At 47.9% G+C, this 22,713-nt stretch overlaps 1 protein-coding gene and 1 long non-coding RNA gene across 9 annotated transcripts in view; both read right to left on the reverse strand.

Moving 5' to 3' along the window:
* The window catches only part of LOC147032641 (uncharacterized), a 451,936-nt gene that overhangs the window by 142,974 nt on the left and 286,249 nt on the right, over positions 1-22,713 (reverse strand). The window lies entirely within an intron of this gene.
* Positions 5,398-22,713, reverse strand: part of LOC147032644 (terminal uridylyltransferase 4-like) — a 74,029-nt gene continuing 56,713 nt past the window's right edge. For 6 of the 8 annotated variants that reach the window (XM_085870428.1, XM_085870431.1, XM_085870432.1 and 3 more), the window contains one exon: positions 5,398-15,267. In XM_085870428.1, coding sequence (XP_085726554.1) covers positions 11,468-15,184 — 3,717 coding nt within the window. In that variant the 5' untranslated portion in view covers positions 15,185-15,267 and the 3' untranslated portion in view covers positions 5,398-11,467. The remainder of the gene's footprint in view (positions 15,268-22,713) is intronic. The other 2 variants (XM_085870435.1, XM_085870436.1) reach the window with 2 other exon arrangements.

Here is a 22,713-nt window from a genome sequence, read left to right on the forward strand (position 1 = left end):
ACCCCATGGGGTGATGCCCTATCCTGTGAAGATAGCGGCTTAGGGAACAATGCCCCCGCTGTTGTTGTTGAATTAAAACCTGTCTCCGTCCTCCAAATCCTTGTGATGCCGAGTTAAGTCACTTGTTTCTTGTGTATGTTCCCCCTCCATCCCCAAGTTTACCTCAAATGGCCACACAGCTGACACTGCACGTGAAAAGGCTGAATGCCTAAACTCCGTGTTTGCTTCGAAATCTTATGTCCCAAACCCATTGCTTTCTGTACCTACCTTACCCAGTCGCACCCAACTGTCCCTGGACTCTGTGTCCTTTTCTCCCGACAAGGTGGAGAGCTTGCTTTCAAACCTCGAGTCAGATTCTGCAACCGGTCCAGACGGCATCAGCCCACATGTCCTAAAAACCTGCTCCTCTGCTCTTGCTCACCCTCTCTCTGTTCTATTCACCATCTCACTTGCTCAAGGTCATCTGCCATCTGCTTGGAAATCAACAAACATTACTGCACTGCATAAAAAAGGTGCAAAAACAGATCCCTGCAACTACATACCAATCAGCCTGCTCCAAATCATCAACAAGGTTATGGAATCCATCATCGCGTCAGACATGAAATCCTTCCTCTTCTCCAATGGCCTGATTTCCGATCATCAATTTGGTTTCAGACCAGGTCACTCGACCCTGGATATGCTGTTTCTGCTCTCCCAACAATGGATGGAGGTCCTCAATGCCGGACATGAAATCAGAGCCATATCCCTCGATATATCGCGTGCTTTTTACACGGTCTGGCACTCTACCTTGCTCACGAAACTCTCTTCCTATGGCATCCAAGGCCATCTCCACTCATGGCTTGCAGACTTCCTCTCCTGTCATAGCCAACATGTGGCCCTAAATGGAGTTCTTTCATCCCCTCTTTCTGTCCTGGCTGGAGTTCCTCAAGACAGCGTTCTGAGTCCTGTTCTTTTTCTGGTTTTCATCAATGATCTCCCTGACTCTCTTGAAAATCCTCTTTATCTCTTTGCTGATGACTCCACCCTCTGTCGTACCATCTGTCATCCTCAAATCGGCAAACAGCTGCTTCTTCGCTCTCTGAAGATTTGGATAAAATCACAAACTGGTCCAACATGTGGAACATGTCTTTCAAACCGGACAAATCTCCCAAAAGGACCGTCTGGAACCCCCCCCCCCACCCCCATCTACTTTCTCAACAATCCTCTGGAAGAAGTCCTTTCATTCAACCTTCTGGGTGTCACTATCTGCCATGATCTTTCCTGGGAAAGCCACATTTCCAACCTAGCCTCCAAAGCCAGTCGCCGACTGGGCATCCTCCATCGTGCAAAGTCTTTCCTTGACACACCTGAGCTCCTCACCACATACAAAGCTTTTGTCCGCAGCCTGATGGAGTACTGCTCTCACCTTTCTCGGCTTCACGTCGTGGAAACCAAGGCATTTAGGATCATTAGTATCTCCCACGATGAGGTTGAGTCTTTGGGTCTCTCACTCTCTCGTTGCAGGAAGGTCGGTGATCTGTCTTCTGCAGTCTCCTCTCCGGCCTTGCCCCCACCCCACTCTGTCTGAGACATGTGCTCCCATATTTCCGCATGGTGCTCGAGGTCCCACAGCAACCCCCTTCTGGTAAAACTACCAAAATCAAGAATCACTGCTCACCTTCAACATTTCATTCATGTTTTTCCCACCTTTGGAACAAACTCCCACACTCTCTTCAATCCAACTCTTCCCTCCAGGTCTTCAAAACAGCTGTTCACCACCATCTCTTATCTTCCCAATCCAAAATCACCATCTTTTCTTCCCCGCTAATCCACCCCAAACCCACCTCCTTCAAATTCCCTGCTTTCCTTCCTGAAAGTCCCTGTAGTGTAAGGTCCTGAAAGTCCCTGTGGTGTCCATCTTGTTTACCCCGTGTACCCTGCCCCATCCCTCTCCCTTCTGCAGATCTCATTTCTCTGTTCCACACTGTTTTTTTCCTTCCCTCTCCCACCCCTCTTGTCTCCTGCTCCCCTTGTTGTACATTCTTTGTGTTAGCTCTTATATGAGCCTCGACGGTGTATACAAAAAAAAAAAAAATCCGCGCTGTAGCGAAACGCATTATCAGAGCACGTTCCACCTCGCAGCAACTGTCGAAAGTACATCCCGTACGGGACAGGAACTCCACTGTGAGGTGCTCGGAAAGCGACTTAAGCACTCAAGCAAGCACTTTAATTTAATGGTTGGCAAGCGATAGCGATGTCCGAATGTCCAAACTATGTCCGAATTTGACAAATCAACACTTTTTTAGGAGTCAGAACTGCTAATACTTTCAATTCTGGAGCTTAAATTTTGTAAATTTGCTTAGTTTAAGGGATTCTCTCAGTTATTCAAATGCGGAAATGAAATAAGCCATGAACGCTGGCGTTTCTGAGCGTTTTCAGCACTGCAATGTACCTGGTGAATCGTAGCTATGATGAACAGGCATTCAATAATATAATACGAGTGAGGAAAGTGAAAACAACAACTTTATCGTTAAGAAATCATTGCAGCCTGTTCCAAGTCAGGGCATGGTTGAGCGGGCCAAAAAGCATGGCGGCTTCAGACCCCAGTGAGGTTACCGAGGAAATGCCTCAAGACCCCAGAGAGCAAGGTGGCTGAGGATCGCCTGATGAAGGATATAATTAAATAATGCCATTAATTATCTTCAAAAGGGGTGTTTTAATTAACCCAAAAACCCAATTTTCACTCGTGCACTTCCTTGGAGTTTTCTTAGTATGCATAGAAATTTTCAAGCTGCTAGGTTTTATGGTTTTGGAGTTATGGAGGACACACACACACACACACACACACACACACACACACACACACACACACACACACACACACACACACATACACACACACACACACCCTTTTATTACCTCCGCCCCCGAAGGTGAAGGAAATTATGTTTTCACCCCTCTCTGTCTGTTACTTGCAAAATCAAAGATCAAATATATTGGTTAGTCAATTTTGTGATTCTGTCTGTTTGTTGCCTTCAGGTCACAATTTTCAACCGATCTTCACCACATGGTAGTTTGTCATAAGGAAGAAGCTTATTGTTTTTGAGGTCAAAAGGTCAAAATGCGCCAAAGGTCAACAACTAAGGTGGTATTTCTGAAATATTCAATTTTCATACGATTGACTTGAAATTTGAAGAGGATTTATATTTCAGGTCACTGAATTCAACCACCAATTATGTTGGAGGTCCACAAAGGCCAAAAGGTCAACATATGCCGAATTTCTAAAATTGTCTATTTTCCTCCGATTCACTTGAAATTTGAAGAGGAGTTGCATGTTTGGTCATTTAATTCAACCACCAATTCGTTTTTTGGTCAAATTTGTTTTTTGGACTTCGCAAGTATCGTGCTCTGCACAATGTCTTCTTGTCTGTATCTTTGTGTGCAGGATATCTCAAAAAGTTGTGGATGGATCCGGAGGAAATTTGGTGGGCAAGTTGGGTGAGTGACAAGGACAAACTGATTAAATTTTGGTGAAGATCCGGATTTGCCTACAAGAATTTTTTTTAGTGATTCTTCACCATTGAGAGATAGGGCTAAAAACGATATATAGCACGATATCTCAACAAGTTGTGGACAGATTCAAACGAAACGTTGTGGACACGTTGGGTGTGTGACAAGAAAGAAATGATTCCATTAGGGTTAAGGTCCGAATCTGGATCTGGATGTGAGAATTGTTTAATCACAAAGTGATTCTTCACCATTGAGATAACGTCAAAAACGATATATAGCATATTTCAAAAATATATTGGGCCCGATATGTTCTCGTGAATCAGGCATTACGTGGCGGATGTATGCACTCTACGGAGTGCCCTTCTAGTTAGTATATAGATAACACATTTTTCTGCATCGTAGTTTATTCATGCAATCCGAGACCAAGTGCATTGAAAATTTATGATCCTGTTGTCACTTCTGATTCGCCTCAATGTTCCTAACAACACTATGTAGCATCGGGTTAGCTGTAAACAGCTTGGCTTGTGATTCAACAATGCCCAGAATATCATTTCCAAAAATTGGTTCCAAAGTAGACCCCCTGAGTGACTCCGCTTATTGGTGACAGCCACTCACATACAATGTACCATTTAGTACAGGGTCTAGTACAGGGTATTTGTAGGTGTTACTCTTTGACGTGGGTTCCTTAAGATAACATTATATCCATCTTGGTGAACTTGGCCTTTTTCCCCTAACTGCTGGAATTTGTTCCTGAGGAGGGATTTTGTTTTTAATCAAATGCCTTGCTAAATTCCAAATAAATAACATGTTTGAATCCTTTGCACTAAGTCGAAAAGTCCGTCAGTAAGACATCTATTCCAACTGCAGAAATAGTTCTTCTGAAAGTCATGCTGTCTACAGGACGTGGTATCGTTAATTCCAACGTACAACCAATCAGATTTGGAGGCTTAATGGTTTGCGCCTCCGCTGAGTCTGGGAGATCGGTGGTTCACAACCTTGGCCGAGTTCATACCAAAGACACCTTACCCTGCACAGTCTTGAGAAACAAGGTCATGCATGAGGTCTGCGAGCAGCAAATTTGACTGGGTGTGATGACATAAAATGCCGTAATATTTTGTCCAAGTACTGCGAAATGGAAGGGTTTTTAAAGTGCCAAAAAAGGAATTTGTGTTATAGTGTTCAAGTTTATAACTCAATTGAAATAAAATAATGGTTTTAAAGTAGGTAGAAAATAAAAAAGTAGGTAGAAGTTTACCACCGTTGATGCAGTGGCTTTTACACCACCTTATTTAACATGTTACATTACTTATTCATGCCTGTTGTTTGTGTCCTTTATGACATCATGAAAAAAACAGTTGGTTTCCTGTTTGGAATGATTTTCAATTTCGATTGACTATCAGGCAGGCACACAGACAAAAAATATTTTTTAATCTAACTCCTCTCTGCATATGCGTGATCAGGACGAATTCAGAGCTTAAGTATTGTTAAACTACAGGTTTGTTTTCTGTTCAAAATATCACATTCAATTGAAATTAAGTTGTTCTTACATCATAAACTGACGTTTGTAGACAGACAGACAGACATGAACCAATTGCTCAACCCCACTTTTCACTTTGCGTGGAAATAATTGCAGATAAGATAATGTGATGAGCTGACAAGACAGCTCACAGATGTCGCATCCCCCCATTTGAGCTGTCTTGTGTGGGTTTGATTCCAAACACAATTTTAAACTGTCATCCCCATGCTTCCAAGGCAGGGCCTTGCATCAATGAGTGTATAGCCCTTTTTTGGAGGGGATGTTAAAGATCACACAGTACCTAAGAGTAGGTCATTGTGTGCTGATTCACCAGCCAAATTCTAAGTTTCTGCCATGATCTACCCCAGTAATGATGCAACCAACAAAGTGAATTCATGATTGAATCATGGTCAAATATGTATTTGATAAACAGAACACAAACTTTGTATGGGAGGGAAGGGGAAGGCTTATGGAGGTGAAACGTTTCAAAAATCCCACCACATTGGAGTCGAAAATAAATAAATGGCCCCTGATAAAAGTTCCAGTGTGAAAGCAAAGAAGAAAAAATAAATAAATAAGCTAGATCCACCAAGCTCGATTTACAGGCCCATATTGATTGCACGCAGATTTGCTTTTTTTTTAATACACATATATTTATTTATTTTTATTTACAAAGATTTTTTGTCCCCACTCCCACCCACCCCTACATTGTTCTGGCCGGTCCAACCTGAGATGTAATCACATTCCCATTGGCTATGTAAGTTAACTCTTACTGATCTAATAATTTTCAAATGCTTCACGCAATACGGTCAGTCATCACATTTAATCTTATTGCCAGAGTCTATACGGTCACGATCCCTGCAGAAAAGCCTCCCAGTAATCGATGGAACGTTGCAGACGAAGCAGGTGGCTCGACCCCCCTCTGACAGTGCACTCAATGATGCGGCACCACCGCTAGCACCATCAGAACGGTCGTTTCAGTTGGCTCCGACTCGGTTGAGGAATCAAACCAAAGACTAAACATGGTGCAAGCCAGTGCACTATCAACCGAGATATCCTGCGATCGCTTTTAACTTAACATTCTCCAACCCTATCCTGAGTCCTAGTACAGGCATTTTAGCAGAAATATTTGGTCAACCTCACACAAATTGCAACAAAAGCAAACTCAACAGATTTTGATTCCTGAATATGTCCTCAGTGACAGAAAAAAAAGTCCTAAGGGATCCTCCGGGGCGAAAGTCCTGAAATCATGGAAATCCAATATGGCCGCCACCCGGCTTAGGGGAAATGAGAAAATTGTAAAGATTGATATTTTAAGAAGTAAATATATGTTTTTCTGCATTATAATTGTTTCTAGTTATGGTCAGTATATTGATATACAATAATAATTATAAAAAAAGTGAAATGTATTGAGGGTAAAATAAAAAATTATAGCTTTTTTTGTCCAAAAATGTCAATATTTTTTCCGTAAAAAAATTTTTGACTTGAGAAAGTTTGTTCAGATAAGAACATATGTATCCCCAGGCATTCATACTATATATTTCCAGATACAGGGACATTAGTTCTATCCTCTGGTGAAAGAATTAACACACAATATTAACTTGTTAGCACATGCAATATTGACAGCACATGCATATACTCGACCCTGATATTTGTCAGTGAACATGCACGACGCCACGGTGGCACTCCAGTAATCACCTTTGATCAGCCCCTCTGGTGGAAGGCCCTCATGATCATCAACTCGGAGATGGGATCAACCTTTTCAAAGGGATTGTCCTACGCTTGGGCGGCTTCCATGCAGAGATGAGTTTCCTCGGATGTATTGGACACCTCATGGTGTCATCCGGGCTTCAAGAACTGATGGAGTTGATATATGCCCCCAATGCAGTGATTCATATGTTTAGTGGCAAGGCCATTGCCCGTGCAGTTCGCGCACACCTAATTGTTGATGCAGCCCTCAATGCCTTGCTGTTGACAAATGTGCTCAATGCGCCTCTACCATGCCTACCTGAAACATCAGACGGCAATGGGAATGAAGATCCGGACTTAGCCGAAGCAGCTGCAAGGCCGCGACATGACCAGCATACAGATCTAAGCAATAATCCAGACTTCACCGAAGCTTGTACCCTCTATGAGAAGCTGATGGCTGGGACACTGTCTGTGGAAGAAGTATGCAAGTCTGACGTCTTGAAACGAATCAAAGACCACCTTCAGAAGCATGCCGAGTCTGCAAAGATATCTTCCAGAACTTCAGCGCTCTGGGTTCAGTATATGGACATGCTAGACATTCTACGCAAATACATCCGGGTAGAGCGCACTGGGAACTGGGCACTACATCTACAGGCCATCCAGGAAATGCTGCCTTACCTGGCAGCCTCGGGCCACAACCTGTATGCCAAATCTGCGAGGGTGTATCTGCAGCAGATGTCCAACCTCAAATCTCAACATCCCAATGTCCAACAACGTTTTGATGAGGGGTTCCATGTGGTTCGACGAAGTGATCGCCTGTGGGCAGGTCTTTCATCTGACCTGATCATCGAACAAGTTCTGATGAGAAGTTTGAAGACTAGAGGGGGGCTCACACGAGGGCGAGGAATGGCAGAGCAACAACGGCTGGTATGGCTACTATCAATGCCTGCCTGTGCAGAAATAAACCAGGCAATGCAGGAGCTCACAGGTGTGAACTACAACACTGGAGAGCAGAAGAAGGACATGGCCAAGGCAAGACAATCTCGTGACTGGAAGGACACACTATCAGCTCTTCAGTATTTACAGGAACGGAATCCGTTCAGTAGTGATCCACGTCTGAGGAACATTGCCACTGGAGTTCATGCACACCCCACCGTCAACGTCGATACAGCACATGCTGTAGGAGGCAAAATATTGAAATCTATGGATGGGAAAACACCTGCCGAGTACACATTTAAGAGGAAAGACCAAGTTGTCACCCTCGCCATGAAGTCATCTGTCAAGATTGATGGAGAGCAAGTCCAGGTTGACCCACAACTCCTCTTCCAGAGACCGATCACTGTTGCACAGACAGCAGAAGAACTGGAGTCGGCCTTCAAATATGAACTGTGCAGCTATTCACCAGCCCTCTTTGATTCCTCTCTTCAGCTCCGAGAAGCACACAAGCCAGTCTTTGCTGATGCCATCTGGGATCTTCTTGGATCCGATGTCCCAGCCGATATCACCAATGATGGGCAACAGTATGTTTTGGATGGCGGGGCACTTGTTCAACGCATTCCATGGTCTCGTGGATCTACATACAGACATATGCCACCATTGCACTGATTAATATGTAACGAAGAAGTACGGAGATGCCATAGTCGTGTTTGATGTTTGATGGTGTTTGATGGTGGACCAACACGAAGGACATGACACACCAGAGACTGTCTAAAGGGAATGCTGGCACTACTGTGACATTTACAGCTGGCATGCGTCTACCACAATGAAGAAGGAACAGTTTCTTGCCAATAGGCAGAATAAACAGCGATTCATTTTTATGTTGAGTGAAGAGCTTCAGAAGAAGAACTGTGAGACACACCATGCCTCAGGGGATGCTGATCTCCTGAATGTACTGAAGGCCGTGCAGTCTGCTACTGTCACCAACACTGTGTTAGTTGGTGATGACACAGACATCCTCGTCCTCCTATGCCACCATGCAAGCTTAGAATCCCATGACCTCTTCTTTTGTCCCGAGCCAAAGAAGAACACGAAGAAGCCTCGCATCTGGAACATCAAGGCTTCAAAGAAAATGATTGGTAAGACATATGCAAGCACATACTGTTTCTACATGCAGTTCTTGGGTGCGACACGACATCGTCTTCATGGGATTGGAAAGGGAGCTTCCCTCAAAAAGTTCAAAGCAAACAACACATTCCGTGAGCAGGCCAAGGTTTTTGATACATATCCAGCTTCCATATGTGATGTGGCAGATGCAGGAAAACAACATTGGTGATAATCTACAACGGAACATCAACTGACACCCTGGACACCCTCCGGTATCAGCGGTACTGGGACAAGGTGGCTTCAAGCTCCTCTCACATGCAACCACAGATGTTACCACCAACATCAGAAGCAGCAAACTATCACAGCCGGCACGTGTATCTGCAAGTCCAAGAATGGAAGGGATGTGCAGATGAACTTCTTCCGACAGACTGGGGTTGGCAGAAGTGTGACGAGGGTTTTGTGCCACTTCAGACATCAATAGCAGCTCCTGAAAAGATGTTACGTGTCATTAGGTGCAACTGCCAGGCTGAATGTAGCACCATGAGATGCACATGCAGGAAGCACAACATTGAGTGTACTACAGCTTGTGGAAACTGCAGGGGCTCTGGCTGCACAAACACTCCATGTGACAATGATGAGGATGATGACGACATTGTCGAGTTCTAACTTTAATACGCTTAATTTTTCTCAACATGTATAGTAAGTTTATAATGGATGTAGTTTCTGAGTTTAATGCGAATTTTCATTTTCAATTCAAAACCTTCGTCAGGCAGATGTGATTGCCCCGAGTGGAATTGTGAATTTTGTCATGTTTCAATGATTTACATAATTATATTGTATTGCCATAGACTTGATTTCATCTTGTGTCTTCAACGTTTCTTTTTTTCTGTCTAGGAGCCAAAATCAGTATCAGGTAAATTTATTTTTTTTCAGGACAAAAAAGACATTTTTGGACAAAAAAGCTATAATTTTTTTATTTTACCCTCAATACATTTCACTTTTTTATAATTATTCTTGTATATCAATATACAGACCATAACTAGAAACAATTAGAATGCAGAAAAACATATATTTACATATTAAAATATCAATCTTTACAATTTTCTCATTTTCCCCGATGCCGTGTGGCGGCCATATTGGATTTCCATGATTTCAGGACTTTCCCCCGGAGGATCCCTTAGGACTTTTTTTCCGTCACTGAGGACATATCCAGGAATCAAAATCTGTTGTTTGCTTTTGTGGGAGGTCATCCGACATTTTGCCTGTACTATACAGGGGTTAAAATAGTTGAATGATAACCACTTTAGGAAGACAAGTTTTGATTGAGAATAAAAGAGAAAAGTGTTCTGTGCAACAAAAATGAGACAACTGCATATTGTTCACGACAAACATATCATACCTCGATGCATAATTTGCGAACTTGCGCGGGTTTTACCGTTAGTTCAGCAAAAGGAAGTTGTTCTGCGAGACGACATGAATTAGCCACCTAGTACGATCACTGAACTCTGATTAGAACTTCAACCTGCTGCCATTTTTATAACTCACGATAACCATCATTCCATTTGTACAATTGTTTTTGTGTTGGTGCATTCATGCTGCGAAAAACAAACCCTTGAGATTTTAATAATGTGATTGTGATTGAAAGTGTTATCAATGCGAACAAAGCAGGAAAGTAATATTATTTTGCTTTTGCTATTAAATTTACTACTAGCACCCCCCCCATCCCTCCCTCCATCACCACCACCACCACCACCACCCAGCCCCTCCTTCCCTATCCTCCACCACACCCCATCCCATTCCTCCATCACCCTCACAAAGGTGACACCAAACCCTTCATTTACGAACATGACCCCCAACTCCCTCTTGCCATGGGCTGACAACAACATCCTGTATAATGGTGCAAGGAGAAAGGTACAAAAACGAGCAGTGACCAAAAGTTATACAGCAAGAGTAAAATGAAGAACGAGTAATATACAAACTCACAATAGAAAAATATTATGTTGAACCTAACAATGAATTACTGTGTTGAATAAAATACAGATGTAAACAGCCTTTTCTGTATTTAAATCTCAGTTGCAACAATGCGCTACAAGCTGATCATGTATGTACATTGTACTCATTAACATCGACATAAGATTTGCGACATCTGGCTGCTGGCTGGATCATCTCTTGGGTTGGCAAGGTGCCGGCGATAACCATCGTCCACGAGACAATGCTAGCAGACGGGACATCGAGCTTAACGTCCAATGTCGTGGACGGCGCACACGTCAAAGCAACACCCTGCCTATGAAGCACCAATCCGACAGTTTATCGTTGAGTCCAGAAACAAACCTTGACTGGACCTCTCAAAGGTAAGTGCCCTACCTCTGTAGCTATCCTGTCATCCCTGTCAGACTTGAATAAATTTGTAAAACGAATTATAAATATATTCAGATATATAATGTACAAATATCAATATACAAATAAACAAAATATAATATCAATAATCTGCAGAGGTTGCGTGATATCAGCCCATGTCCATTCGCTCCAATTCCGATATTGTAACTCTCAATCATACGCAAAATGATTCGATAAATAAAATAACCAAGGAGACGTTTAAATTAAAAGAATGTAAAATATTGTATTTTGATTTGGATATGAATGACCATAAACCATCCGACGATTCTTAAATTAAAAGAATGTAATGAAAGTATTATACATAACCAAGTCTTATCAGTGGCAAATTCCAGCTCAATGGAGTGCAAACGTGTCCATCCAGTTATTGGGCTTGTGTTGTTGGTTATGTCGCTGGTTGTTCGGTTGAGCTGGGGAAGGCAACAGCATCTGAGACATTGGTTGTGTCTGATGTTGAGTATGAAGTTGTGCAATGGGGGGAGGAGGATACATGGAAGCAAGTGGCTGATTGTGTGCACTGGGAATCTGCTGCCTGTGGTTATGTGGGTGTGGGTGGGCAAGTATACCATGTGGTTGTGCAGGTCGTTGTGCTAGGGGCTGGTTGACGATCTTGTTGACTTGTTGGGTGAGAGGTTGTATGTGGTGCTGAGAGGATGGTTGTACGAGAAGCCGTGGGTGCAAACCAAGGAAAGCTGGTGCCTCTTTCACATATCCACTTGGTCGGCCTCGCTCATGGACCAGGGCCCGAGATGCAGGACGATGACCAGAGGCTGGATGAGCACCAGAAGCTGGACGGGGACGGGTTGTGCCTGTACATTCCCTCCTGACATGACCTAATTCTCCACATTGGTAGCACCTCCTCTCTCTTCCACTCCCTGGGATTTCTCCACCTTGTCCCTCTCCACCAACACCATCCCTGTCCTCCCTGCGTCGAGGCCTTCGCCTGCGTGGGCAGTTCTTTACAAAATGGCCAATCTTCCCGCAGAGTCGGCAACAGCGGTCATTCGGTGCTCCTTCACCACCTGTAAGCGTTTCAGGATTAAAGAAGTATTGGAAAGGGGTTTGATGAGGTATCAGACCAGTCATTGGAGAACCGAACAGTGAGCGACCATTCACAAAGGCCTTGCGGATGAAGTTGGTCATCTTACGTGAAACACCTGCACCAAGGTTATGTGACAAGTCAAACGGATCCTCAATGGCCATGTGGCTTGCTGTCCACTCCTTTTCAAAGGTTGAGAGTGGTGCATGCCGGCGCACACACACGACTTTACGTGATGGTTGCCAACACTCTGTGTAGTATCTCAAAAGGCCGAGCCAGAGCTCTCCCACCGTCTCCCGGTTCTTTCCACGTCCTGCCCACAGGCGGTCCAGCATCTCTAGGTTGCTGCAGAATGTAACATCCCAGCCGTCAACCATCTTTCTCGGTTCATTTTGCCCCTCATTGCAAAGCTCCTGCAAGACGGGGATAACAGGTGGATCACGCTGCTGTAAAAAGTGAAGCACCATTAGGGTGTATGCATATGATGAGAGGCTACCGCGAGATGCGTCACCAATGTCGCAAACCTTTGCAAACACTTTCATGGTGTAACCCAATATACGTACGCGCGAGTCAATACTCGAGTACATGTACAAGAGCCGAGTGTTGTGCTGTGCAAGTGTGTTGTACAAACTGATGTCGGCCTCTAAGCCACACATGTACTCAAATTTCACGATAGGGACTTTAGCTGTTGTTATTGGGAGAATGTTTTTCAGCCCTGTGTGCTTTCGAAGGGCATGAGCCAAGTCTTCAATAAGCTGCTTACAGTTCAGCTCCTCGGCTGATTGGTATCCCTCAAAGGTGAGACAGATATCAAGGTCACTGTGACGAAAGCCAAAGCCATTCTTGGATGAGCCAAAGAGGGTGAGTCGTGCACATTTGTCAAACTCTCTTTGTATGAATCTTTCCAAGCTATTCAGCATCTGGTCACGCTTACTCTCTTCCTGTGGAGTTGGGGCAAACTCTCTGAAGCACTGCTGGCACACAATGTCAAGAAGATTTCGGTGCTGAAGAGATAGTGAAGGGAGAGCAGTGAGAGGCAGACGAGAAGCATCATCTGGACAACAGGAGTGTGTGTGGCCATCTTTTTTGCATAAAGCACACACAACCGGTGTCGTTTTATCTTTGGTAAAGATTTTTTGATCAAAAACAAATACCAATTCTGTCTCGTTGCCATCTTTTGGTCTTTCCATGTTACTCTGCTCTCCTTTTTGCATATTTACATCTCTGTTAGGCTCTTCCTCACAATTTTCAACACCATCATTGCATTTCCCTCTATTTTTTCCCCCTACTTTCTTTTGTCCCTCTTCTTTCAATTCATTCTCCACCACATTCTCAACACCGACCTTGCATCGCTCAAGTTCCTCTCCAAACCTTTTGGCATTCGACTGCTCTCTTGAACTTGTCGTCACCCCTTTCACCTCTGAATCCAGCTTTTCCATTGGTCTTACACCTTGGGAGCCCAGGCACGGTGTTGCAAAATATTTATAGGTATTCCGCAAGAACTCCATATAAGCGTCGTAAACCAGTTGGCTGGACATGCATCTTGCCACATTCCTCCAAGGACTAAAAGGATCCTCAATAGCAAGGCGGCGGCGGGGCCAAGCCTTGGCCTGGCGAGACACAGGTTCTGCAGTGCGCAGGCATACAACCCACTCACTCGGGGCGAACTCCAGGCAGAGAAAGCGCAACAGACCAAGCCACAAAACACCCAGGGAGGGGACTGGCCCATCAGCTATCCGAGTCAGTGGTGTCTTGCCAGGGGTCACAACAGGCTGCTCATCTGTCCGCTCACTTCCTTGTCCCCCACCATTACCCCCCTGCCTCCTTTCCCAAGTAACAGAGCCATTATTGACTGATATCAACTGGAAATCGTCAGGATGGTTTGGATCAAATCCTGAAATACGAGGGCTTAGAGGTGCAGGTAGAAGAGCTGGATGCCGTTGCTGAAGATAGAAAACAGTGATAAGTGCGAACGCATAAGGGGGCAGCCCTCCTTCTTCTGGCCGATCCAAATCACAAAGTCGGGCCCAGTGACGCAGGGCAAGACCAAGAGACAGACTGTGAGGCTCAAGGTGGCCAAAATGAGCTAGCAGTTGGTTATTCTGAAAAGACGTCTCAGCCCCTCCGCCAACTTTACAGAGCAATCCACTCTTCTGATGTTTGCACAAAACAGCTGGGACCTTGGCATGAAAGTCAGTCTGCACCTCCTCATACAGGTCCGAAGACTTGAGAATTTCAGAGACAGATATGAGTGCAGCTGGCAGTGTCATGTCATTAGGTAGACACACATCAATATTTACATCACTAGTTTTGAAACCAAAGCGAGTCAGAGACGATCCATAAAGACGCAGAGAGACCTTTGGCAGTGTCTTTTGCACAACCGCTTCCATTTGAGTCACAATAAAAACCCGCTGTCGACTGTCCCTCTCAGAGAGGCCAACATCACTCTGAAGCTGCAAGAGACAAAGAGAGAGTGCATTTGCATGCTTGGTAGAAGGTTCTGGGAGCTGACGAAGACATTCATCCTCCTTTTTTTCCTGCAAAGCCCTACGATGACGCCTTTCTTTGATATGCCGGTGCGCTTGAGAGACACCGTCGAGAGGTTGCGAACATAGCCGGCAGAGATATGGTGGCTGAGAACTGCCTGCATCAGTTTTGCGTATCCGAACGATGAAGTCTCGCTTTAACCTCTCTTCTGCTTGATGCAGGCCTAGTGCCTCCTCTGCAGTCAACTTCTCCATCTCCTGGCCCACTACACCTGGTGGCGTAGTACCATCTGAATGCGGTAAGGTGGAAGACATGGGTGAGAAAGGTGAGCATGGTAGGATCTTGAAAGGGGAGTCATGCACGCTCTCCGCAGTACTTCTACCAGTCCTCGCCCCTCGCCCCCCAATCCCACCTCTGACTTTATCCTTTCGACGACTTTGCTCCACTGAGCACTCGGTCTTTGTTGCAGTAACTGTTCCATCTTTGATCACATGATGAGCATCAAGTTGTCCACGACCAGTTTCCATTGTTAACCTGGAAGCCTTTTTATTGCTTCAGACTCTTGAAAGCTTGTTTTCTTTCTCTTTATCCTCCGTGTCCTGGGAACACCCTGAGGAACATAAAGGTAGAATGATTCAAAATATAAACATAAAAATCGAACAAAATGCTCCAAGAATCCATTTCAAATAAGCTCTGAAACATTTAAATTTTCCACAATCTCTTTGTCAAATTAACAAACAAGATCCACTTTCTGCTTGCAAAGTCACTCATTCAACCTCAGCGGGAAAAGACATTTAAGTCTCAGCAGCTGCAGCCATGGAGCCACTCAACATCACTCATCATCCACATATTTATGTCACAGACAGAAATGATCAAGGATAAGGAATTATGCTAATCACTAGACTGCAATTTGAAATTCAACCGAGGAACCAGCCCAAACGCCTACTCTTGGCGAAATATACCATGGAATCTTTTGCGGCTCCAAATGCTCACAGACAGGGCAACGAGATTAACGACTTGCACTTAAAACAATGCACGACAGAGTGCAATGCAATGGCCACAAAGTTTAATGTGGTAAAAACTGCCAATACACCCTGCTCTATCAGCAAAGGCACCCAGACTTAAGGTTATTACGAGACTATACAGGATTGCTGGCTCCATGACAAGCAAAAAAACCAAAAACCTTCACATAACACCTTCCCCAAGCAGTGTTAAAGTATTCACTGCAATTCAATTGAAATAAAACATAGATTGCAACGATCATACAAAAAATAATTCTGGAAGATTACTGCCATGTATGCATCAGCAATTACACCACCTTATCAAACATGTTACATTAGTCATGGGATGACGGAGCGTGGACCACTGGCTCGAGATGACGGAGCGCGGCCCACTGGCCCGGGACGATGGAGCGCGGACCACTGGCCCGGGACGACGGAGCGCGGACCACTGGCCCGGGACGACGGAGCGCGGACCACTGGCCCGGAACGACGGAGCGCGGACCACTGGCCCGGGACGACGGAGCGCGGACCACTGGCCCGGGACGACGGAGCGCTGACCACTGGCCAGGGACGACGGAGCGCGCACCACTGGCCCGGGACGACGGAGCGCGCACCACTGGCCCGGGACGACGGAGCGCGCACCACTGGCCCGGGACGACGGAGCGCGCACCACTGGCCCGGGACGACGGAGCGCGCACCACTGGCCCGGGACGACGGAGCGCGCACCACTGGCCCGGGACGACGGAGCGCGCACCACTGGCCCGGGACGACGGAGCGCGCACCACTGGCCCGGGACGACGGAGCGCGCACCACTGGCCCGGGACGACGGAGCGCGCACCACTGGCCCGGGACGACGGAGCGCGCACCACTGGCCCGGGACGACGGAGCGCGCACCACTGGCCCGGGACGACGGAGCGCGCACCACTGGCCCGGGACGACGGAGCGCGCACCACTGGCCCGGGACGACGGAGCGCGCACCACTGGCCCGGGACGACGGAGCGCGCACCACTGGCCCGGGACGACGGAGCGCGCACCACTGGCCCGGGACGACGGAGCGCGCACCACTGGCCCGGGACGACGGAGCGCGCACCACTGGCCCGGGACGACGGAGCGCGCACCACTGGCCCGGGACGACGGAGCGCGCACCACTGGCCCGGGACGACGGAGCGCGCACCACTGGCCCGGGACGACGGAGCGCGCACCACTGGCCCGGGACGACGGAGCGCGCACCACTGGCCCGGGACGACGGAGCGCGCACCACTGGCCCGGGACGACGGAGCGCGCACCACTGGCCCGGGACGACGGAGCGCGCACCACTGGCCCGGGACGACGGAGCGCGCACCACTGGCCCGGGACGACGGAGCGCGCACCACTGGCCCGGGACGACGGAGCGCGCACCACTGGCCCGGGACGACGGAGCGCGCACCACTGGCCCGGGACGACGGAGCGCGCACCACTGGCCCGGGACGACGGAGCGCGCACCACTGGCCCGGGACGACGGAGCGCGCACCACTGGCCCGGGACGACGGAGCGCGCACCACTGGCCCGGGACGACGGAGCGCGCACCACTGGCCCGGGACGACGGAGCGCGCACCACTGGCCCGGGACGACGGAGCGCGCACCACTGGCCCGGGACGACGGAGCGCGCACCACTGGCCCGGGACGACGGAGCGCGGACCACTGGCCCGGGACGACGGAGCGCGGACCACTGGCCCGGGACGACGGAGCGCGGACCACTGGCCCGGGACGATGGAGCCCGGACCACTTCCTCGGGATGATGGAACACGAAGCGCGAACAACTGGCCGGAGACGACGGAGCGCGGACCGCTGGCCGGGGACGACGGAACGCGGATCGCAGGCCGGGGACGACGGAACGCGTTGCGCTGGCCGGGGACGACGGAGCGCGGAGCGCTTGCCGGGGACGACGGAGCGCGGAGCGCTTGCCGGGGACGACGGAGCGCGGAGCGTGGACCGCTGGCCAGGGACAACGGAACACGGAGCGCTGGCCGGGGACGACGAAATATGAAGCGCGGACCGCTGGCCGGGGACGACGGAACACGAAGCACAGAGCGCTGGCTCTGGACGATGGAACACGAAGCACCGACCGCTGCCTCGGGATGACGGAGCGTAGACCACAGGCTCGGGACGGCAGAGTGCGGATCACTGGCTCGAGACGACGGAGCGCGGACCACTGGCTCGGGACGACGGAGCGCGGACCACTGGCTCGGGACGACGGAGCGCGGACCACTGGCTCGGGACGACGGAGCACAGACCACTGGCTCGGGACGACGGAACACGAAGCGTGGACCACTGGCCAGGGACGATGGAATACGAAGCGTGGACCGCCGGCTCGAGATGATGGAACACGAAGCACGGAGCGCCGGCTCGGGACGACGGAACACGGAGCGCTGGCTCGGGACGACGGAACACGATGCACGGACCGCTGCCTCGGGACGACGGAGCGCGGACCACTGGCTCGGGACGACGGAGCGCGCACCACTGGCCCGGGACGACGGAGCGCGCACCACTGGCCCGGGACGACGGAGCGCGCACCACTGGCCCGGGACGACGGAGCGCGCACCACTGGCCCGGGACGACTGAGCGCGCACCACTGGCCCGGGACGACTGAGCGCGCACCACTGGCCCGGGACGACGGAGCGCGCACCACTGGCCCGGGACGACGGAGCGCGGACCACTGGCCAGGGACGACGGAGCGCGCACCACTGGGCGGGACGACGGAACGCGCACCACTGGCCCGGGACGACGGAGCGCGCACCACTGGCCCGGGAGGACGGAGCGCACACCACTGGCCCGGGACGACTGAGCGCGCACCACTGGCCTGGGACGACGGAGCGCGCACCACTGGCCCGGGACGACGGAGCGCGCACCACTGGCCCGGGACGACGGAGCGCGGACCACTGGCTCGGGACGACGGAGCACAGACCACTGGCTCGGGACGACGGAGCACGGACCACTGGCTCGGGACGACGGAGCGCGGACCACTGGCTCGGGACGACGGAGCGCAGACCACTGGCTCGGGACGACGGAACACGAAGCGTGGACCGCTGGCCAGGGACGATGGAATACGAAGCGTGGACCGCCGGCTCGAGATGATGGAACACGAAGCACGGAGCGCCGGTTCGGGACGACGGAACACGGAGCGCTGGCTCGGGACGACGGAACACGATGCACGGACCGCTGCCTCGGGACGACGGAGCGCGGACCACTGGCTCGGGACGACGGAGCGCGGACCACTGGCTCGGGACGACGAAGTGCGGACCACTGGCTCGGGACGATGGAGCGCGGACCACTGGCTCGGGACGATGGAGCGTGGACCACTGTCTCGGGACGACGGAGCGCGGACCACTGGTTCGGGACGTCGGAGCGCGGACCACTGGCTCGGGACGGAGCGCGGACCATTGGCTCGGGACGGAGCGCGGACCACTGGCTCGGGACGGAGCGCGGACCACTGGCTCGGGACGGAGCGCCGACCACTGGCTCGGGACGGAGCGCGGACCACTGGCTCGGGACGATAGAGCGTGGACCACTGGCTCGGGACGATAGAGCGCGGACCACTGGCTCGGGACGACGGAGCGTGGACCACTTCCTCGGGACGACGGGGCGCGGACCACTGGCTCGGGATGGAGGGCGGACCACTGGCTTGGGACGACGGAGCGTGGGCCACTGGCTCGGGATGACATGGCGTCGCAAATGTGTCCGCAGTGTGTGAACGATTCTCTCAGAATGACGTAGCACGGTCATGCTGTCGTTTTTCGGGTGCTCGGCAAGTGGCTTGAGCACTCAAATTAAATGGCTGATAAGGAACGGCTGGCCAAGCTGTGGCTGCATACCATATAAGATCCCTTTAACTTTAAAGCTGGTCCACCATACATGCAGCAATTGATGAAATAAAATGAATTTGTTCAAATAATTACTTTATCCACAAAACAGTTACTGCTTAATGCAGAGCAACCCTGGAGACATTGCAAAGTTTAATTGCCCGTGATATAGGATTGAACAGATATATATATATATATATATATATATATATATATATATATATATATATATATATATATATATATACATACACACACACACACACGAGTCAGCAGAAAGAATATTATGTTTTATGAACATGCATGCACACACTCACGCACGCACGCTTCGCAGATATTGGCAATTTTTCTGGAATCGGCAGATTGGAGTCAGGGTGATTACTCACTTCAGTACGTACTGTATACAACCCAGAAACCTTCAGTAGCTTTCACCGAAAAACAATGGTGCATTTAAATTTACGTTTCAAGGATATGTGCACAAACATTAATCTTTATAAACAGTTGCGTGTGATCGGTGGAAAAAAATTTCACTCAGGAATTAAAAAAACATTCATACAACAAACGGCTTGGAAATCAGGTGTTATCAAATATATTTTGCTTTAAAACTCACAAAAAGAAACCATATAACCTTTGTAAATCATGTACCTTGTAGGAACTGCCGACTGAACATTCCGATCAGGACACAAACTATACCGCTATGGACTGTAGGGCTTTATAACCAAATGCTTTAGAAATTGTCACGAGGACAAAGAAAACCTGATAAAACCTCCATAGGATACGGGATGAAAATTTGCCACCACGGCGCTCGTAACAGGCATGGCATGTCCACACACCCGTGGAGAGTCCCAACAAATCCAAATATACCCATATGTACCACGTCCGTGTGCACTGTATATGTACCGCTACCTTGTAGTAACTGTCGACTGCACATCCCAATCGGTTCACGACCTGTACCGCTATCGACTGTACCGCGCTCGGTAAGTGGTTTAAACACTCAAAGAAGCATTCCAACGGAATGCCTGGCTTGGCAAACGATGACCAATTGCCGTCGATAAAACCGCACACGGAAACGCCCAAGCAATGTCCAAATTGCACAAATGAACACGTTCTAAGAGTCGGAGCTGCTGCCGAGTTCGATTCTGGAGCTTAAATTTTGTAATTCGGCTTGGTTTGAGAGATTCTTGAGGTTATTGCATGTGTGGAAATGAAATAGAGCCACGAACGCTGCCGTCTCCAGGTGTTTATAAGCATTGCAATGAACCCAGTGATTTGTAGCTATGGTGAAACAGGTATTCAATAATAAGAGTGAGGAAAGTGAAAAAAAACTATCAAAAATAAATCATCGCAGCCTCTTCTAAATCAAGGCATGGTTGAGCAGGCCAAAAAAACAGTGTGGCTTTAAACGCCAGCAAGGTCACCCAGGAGACGCCTCAAGACTCCAGAGAGCGAGGTGGCCGAGGATGCGCCTTATGAAGGATATGATTAAATAAGGCCATTAATTATCTTCAAATGGGGTATTTTAATTAACCCAAACACCCAATTAAGATATGAACTACAAGACCGGTCACAAGTTTTAGAACACCCCCATTTTTCCAATCTTTACTGAAATTTAAGCAGTTCAAGTCCAGTGAATAACCTGAATTGGTACAAAGCTAAGCGGTAAACTGCCAGAGGTTAAAAAAGAAAGTTTATGTTTCCAAAAACTGAAAAATAATGTAAATTTCAGAGTTGTTAAAAACTTAGGCCCTTTTCAGGGAACAAGTAATGGGTTAGCAACTGCAGCTGTTCTGCAGCAATGGAAGTAAATTAAGCCTTGAAAGTTGATGCAAACAATTCCTACAGGTGTCCCAACTTTTGATGATCAGTTACAAACCCTCTGTCTGTATAAAAGCAGTGTTGGAACAGACTGTGTTATTACACCCTCTGAAGCATTACTTGGACAATATTGCACTGCAGGAAGTAGTATAATGCTATCAAAATAGCGAGAAAAGACAATTAACAAAGGAAGACAGACAGACCATTATCTATATCTATATATTACTAAAACTCTCATCTTGTATATATGTATGCATGTTCCCAATATACAGCCAAAACGAATTCCCAGTACACGATAGCGCAAAAATTTTCGGCCCACCTTACCATTCTCCTACGGTGTGCAGTATCAAGTTTCGTTCAAATCGGGCAACGAAAAAATTTATTAAAAAATCAATTCCCGATTCAGTCAAGTACTCTTCGGGAGTATTTGATCAATGGAAACAACCTCAGTGGTATAGTTCGCTGGAGCTATGTTTTTTTTTCTTCAAATGATTTCTTTTTAAATCTCAAACATTTAGTATGGACAAAGAACGATTTATTTTTAAGCATAAAAAACCACCATTTTGATCGAATACGTCCATGTTCATTAATAAATAAAATTGTATTTAGAAGATGACGCACAATAATTTCTTCGACTTTCTCATCTCCGTTTTTTTTTTCACATTGATGCGCAATATCAAGTTTCGTTCAAATCGGGCAACGAAAAAAATTATTAAAAAATCATTTCCCGATTCAGTCAAGTACTCTTCGGGATTATTTGATCAATGCAAACAACCACAGCGGTATAGTTCGCTCGAGCTATCTTTTTTATTTATTTAAATGATTTTTTTTTATCAACCGCTGTCACAATGGGAACCTAACGGGTTCACGGGTTGTCTAGTATATCGCTAAAACTCTCATCTTGTATGTATGTTCCCGAAATACAGCTAAAACGGTACACGATAGTACAAAAATTTTAGGGCGACCTTACTCACCATTCTCTTGTGGTGTGCAGTATCAAGTTTCGTTCAAATTGGGCAACGAAAAAAAAAATTTAAAAATCAATTCCAGATTCAGTCAAGTACTCCGGGAGAATTTGATCAATGTAAACAACCTCAGCGGTATAGTTCGCTGGAGCTTTTTTTTGAAATGATTTTTGATCAACCGCTGTCACAATGGGAACCCAACGGGTTCACAGGTCGTCTAGTAACCCTTAAAAGTGTAGGTCTTTCCTTTAGAAAAATTGCAAAGAGGTCAAGGTGTCAGTGAGTACAGTTTCCGACACCTTCAAAAAGGCACTTGGAAACTGACAGGAAGATGTCTGGCAGACCCAAAGCCACAACACAATCAGAATACAAGTTTCTGAGAGTCAATAGCTTGTGTGATAGGTGGCTCAATGGACAGCAGCTTCAAGCACAGCTT

Source organism: Eptatretus burgeri, chromosome 2 (assembly GCF_056783735.1).
Source record: "Eptatretus burgeri isolate ZD-2024b chromosome 2, Ebu_testis_v1, whole genome shotgun sequence".
Taxonomy (NCBI): domain Eukaryota; kingdom Metazoa; phylum Chordata; class Myxini; order Myxiniformes; family Myxinidae; genus Eptatretus; species Eptatretus burgeri.